This window comes from Naegleria gruberi (genome assembly GCF_000004985.1).
Source record: "Naegleria gruberi genomic scaffold NAEGRscaffold_199, whole genome shotgun sequence".
Taxonomy (NCBI): domain Eukaryota; phylum Heterolobosea; class Eutetramitea; order Acrasida; family Naegleriidae; genus Naegleria; species Naegleria gruberi.
The window spans coordinates 2,030-5,761 of record NW_003163139.1 but is presented as its reverse complement, the minus strand read 5'-3'; the positions used below and the strand labels follow the sequence as shown (position 1 = coordinate 5,761).

The 3,732-nt window shown below is 33.1% G+C and overlaps 1 protein-coding gene across 1 annotated transcript in view; it reads right to left on the bottom strand.

Moving 5' to 3' along the window:
- NAEGRDRAFT_76570 (uncharacterized protein) overlaps positions 1–1,557 on the bottom strand; it is a gene marked incomplete at both ends in the record, with an annotated part of 4,747 nt that extends 3,190 nt beyond the window's left edge. The window contains one exon of the mRNA XM_002668469.1: positions 32–1,557. Coding sequence (XP_002668515.1) covers positions 32–1,557 — 1,526 coding nt within the window. The remainder of the gene's footprint in view (positions 1–31) is intronic.
- Positions 1,558–3,732: the final 2,175 nt, after the last annotated feature.

The following is a 3,732-nucleotide window of genomic DNA, read 5'->3' as shown; positions in this document are numbered from 1 at the left end:
GATATAGGCATATCTAGCCTTATAATGGTACTTATCTTGAATGTCGACAAGATTAAAAGTACGTCTATAATGGTCATGATGGATAGCAGAGGTAGCGTTAAATTGATTCTGATCAAACGAATGCAAAGCATGTAGTTGAAGTGATTTGACATTTGTGGAGTTGCAAATAAATTGAATCTTCTGGATGATTTCATCCTTAGTGAGCTTACTTAATTTGATATGTTCCTTCTTTCCAATTTCTTTCAATTTTTCCACCGTATTTTTCTGCAAAAAGGAGGTAGAATATTTGCAAGAGTTTGCTGAAATGGTTGGCAGTGAAATTGGTGAGGTTTCAAAATCAAATGCATTCGAAACAAGATGGTGATATTTCTTGTCTCTGTCTGATTGGTATTGAGGATTTCTTTGCATAGAAGCGATCACAGATTTTGAAATAAATTCAGCAGCCTTCCAATTACCATGAGTGAGTGTTCTCTTCAACAAATCCCAGATCCATGACTTTTCAGTACCTGAAATAGAGAAAGTGCCAACAACATTCAATTTGATTAGCTCATCAAAGATAGTGAATGAACCAAATGCAGCATCACCAGTAATATGCAAGTTTTGATCAGTACATTCACGAACCATTTTCAACAATTTTAACATTGCTTCCTGAGGGGAATCCATAGGAACTTTGTATTGAGGAAGGATGGCTAAAACATAAGGTTTCCTACATCCAGGAAATAGTACACACAACTTATACGACATAAGTCCATTTGGATATGGTTTTCTTGGAATGTACACTACTGGAATTGGACATTGCAAGAGTTCAGCCTCTGCTTTAACGATTGAGGAAATCTGATATGCATACACTGTTTCGTCCACAACAAAATTGGAACCAATTGTAACAGCATTTAAAGTGATATCGTTTAATGCTGTTGAAATCAATTCAAATTGTTGGTCAGAAGGAGCAAAACATTTCATCAAAGAAAAGTATCTTCTATAACCAGGAATCATGCTATCCAACTTTTCTGCACGAAGCTGTTGTAAATTGGTTTTGGCATTGGCATTCAACTTTGAATGGTTGTTTTCTAAGCTAATTACAGTTCCCAAAAAAGAGAAAAGCTGAGAGATATCAATATCATTGTAATACTTTGAGTGTGAAGATGCTTTTCCAGTTGTACTCTCTCTGGTCAAGTTAGTGTTTAATATGTCCAATAGTATTTGCCAAAAGTGGTTTGGAATCATGTTTGAAATTAGAAGTTCAAGGCTGACCTCAGTGCAAGTTACATTTCTCAGAATGGTTTTAGGAGTGGTAGGAGTTTCGGTAATTTTAGGATACACAATGTTGGAAGAAACCTTTTCAAATCCTTCTTTGTTAAAATTGAATAAAGATGCTATCCAATCAGTTTCATCATCCAACTGCTTAGCAGAGTATTTAGGTGTTAGGTTTTGGCCGTTGGATGGACTGAGTTGGCTTGATTGCTGATCTTGGCTATTTTGTTGATTGGAGGTAACAAAGCCATCGAGTGTAGCTTGTTTTTTGTTAGTGCTGGAGGCGTCTCCGTTCTTTCTTTTCATTTTGATTAATTCTAACCGTTCATCCATACGAATATTTGAATAGAAGTTACACGTTCACAGTGAACAGAATTTTATCATTTTTACAATCCAAACGGTTTTTATTGGCGGGAAAAGGGAGCATTCTATTGTTTGAGGAAGCATTGCAAAAAAGCGGCGTGAACTTTTCAACAGATATCCAATTGTACACACTGTCTCAATGAAAGTATATCCAAACATCATGTAACTTTACCAGATACATTTAGTCACACTGATATACATCTGGTATCAATTTTATTGTTTTAGAATTGAATTCAATATGATAATAATTGTTACACGCCAGAATTTCTCGCGTGAAAATCCACGCCAAAAAATTCTTGGCGTTATTAAGCCACGCCACTTTTTCGAACCCTTATTAGAAAATCCAATAAGGAAATTAAACTCTCCATTTCGGAATCCTAATTTGTTTTGAATGTCCTCTCTCATTACTTTTAAAAAATACCTCCACTCATCATCATTGGTATTTAATTCAATCAAATCATCATCATATTGGAATATTTCAATTATAGTAGCTGGGCTACATCTCACCAATAGTAATTATAGCAATATTTTATGGTAGTTCTTCTTCTCGGAATATTTTCTATCATCGGAATTTTCAAACTTCCAAACATCATCATTAAGCTGAAATTCATCATCGCAGTATATTTATTATTATATTACTAGTAATTTGAGCAATTGAAATCTCCCTTAGTAGTTGTAATAGGGTGAAATTACAAATTTCTCATAATATCATCCTCATCAGGAGATTTACTTGTTCACTAGGAATTTCTTCAATTAGGGATTGTTGGCAATACTCTATAGTATCACCAATATCAATAGCAGGAATTCATCTTCTCATTTCATCAATCATGTATATTTTGAAAATATACATATGCCACAACTCAACATGTACTTCATCATCTTCCAAACTTTCTTCGAATAGTACTATTCAAATATATCTTCAACAACACTCCGAATAATAGTTTTTGGATATTTGGAGTTTTCACCTTGTTGGTGGTGTATTCATCATTCACCATATATTTTCATCATGACGATTGAATTTCAACAACATAGTATCATTAGTAGGGATGTCTAATATCACCATCAAGAGAGTTGGAATTTTTCCACTTAGTATTCATCGAGTTGTGGAATTTTCACTTCATCATATCTTTTATCATCAATATCATCAACAAGTTCACTTCCGATCATTAAGGAAAATATATTTAAGGTCATCATCATCGCACCATCAATAAAATTCACAAACAGTGAATTTTCCAACATGGTAAATTTCATGGTCGGAAATCTTGCTGATTTTCAACCTTGATTCAAAACAATTTTCAATAAATTTTCAATTTGTTTTATTCTTGGTGCGTTTATTTCAATCTATATTAATTGCTTTGCTCACATTCCACCATTCATAGTTTAAATAATAAAATTAGTAGATGATGTCTTTTCGGTTAAGGTAGTGTGAATCCAACCCTTATTTGGACCTTAGGAGAAAATCTCATTTTAAGGAGATTTTCTCCGTATTAAAGTATTAACAATACTACAAGGTGTAATACTGTATTTAATAAATACAAGAGTTAATATTATTTTCACAGGAAATTACACTCTCTTTGCTTAAAGGTAATGATTAATGAGTGGTATTAATTTCTCGGAACAAGATATCTTCCTCATGATAAAAATCATCAAAGTAGAGATTATATTTTTTCAACTCTTTGGTTTTGTAATAGGAGAATAATGTTCAATATACAATATATTAAACTCATCAGTGGTTGGATGCCCTTCAATTTATTAAGCTTAATTACAACTTGTATTAATGTCCTATTAAGGTCATTTCTGCGTTTGTAAACCACGCGAGAATTTTCGGGAGTGGAAATTTTGGCGTAAAAGCCACGCGGAAATTGTGGCGTGTAACAAAAGTATGCTTGTTGAGAAATAAACATGTCTTTAATCCAATTCCTCTAAACCATCTATAGTTGTTTTGTAAATGACTGGCAAATTCACTCCCAAGGAATAGCTATCTTCAATCATCTTTAATTGTTCTTCTCTAGAGAGAGTTCTATCGTACTTTGTCATTTTAATTTGTTTTTTAATATCTTTCACCAGAGCATTCACCACAATATTACAATCATCATCGACATGCATTGTAATTGAAAC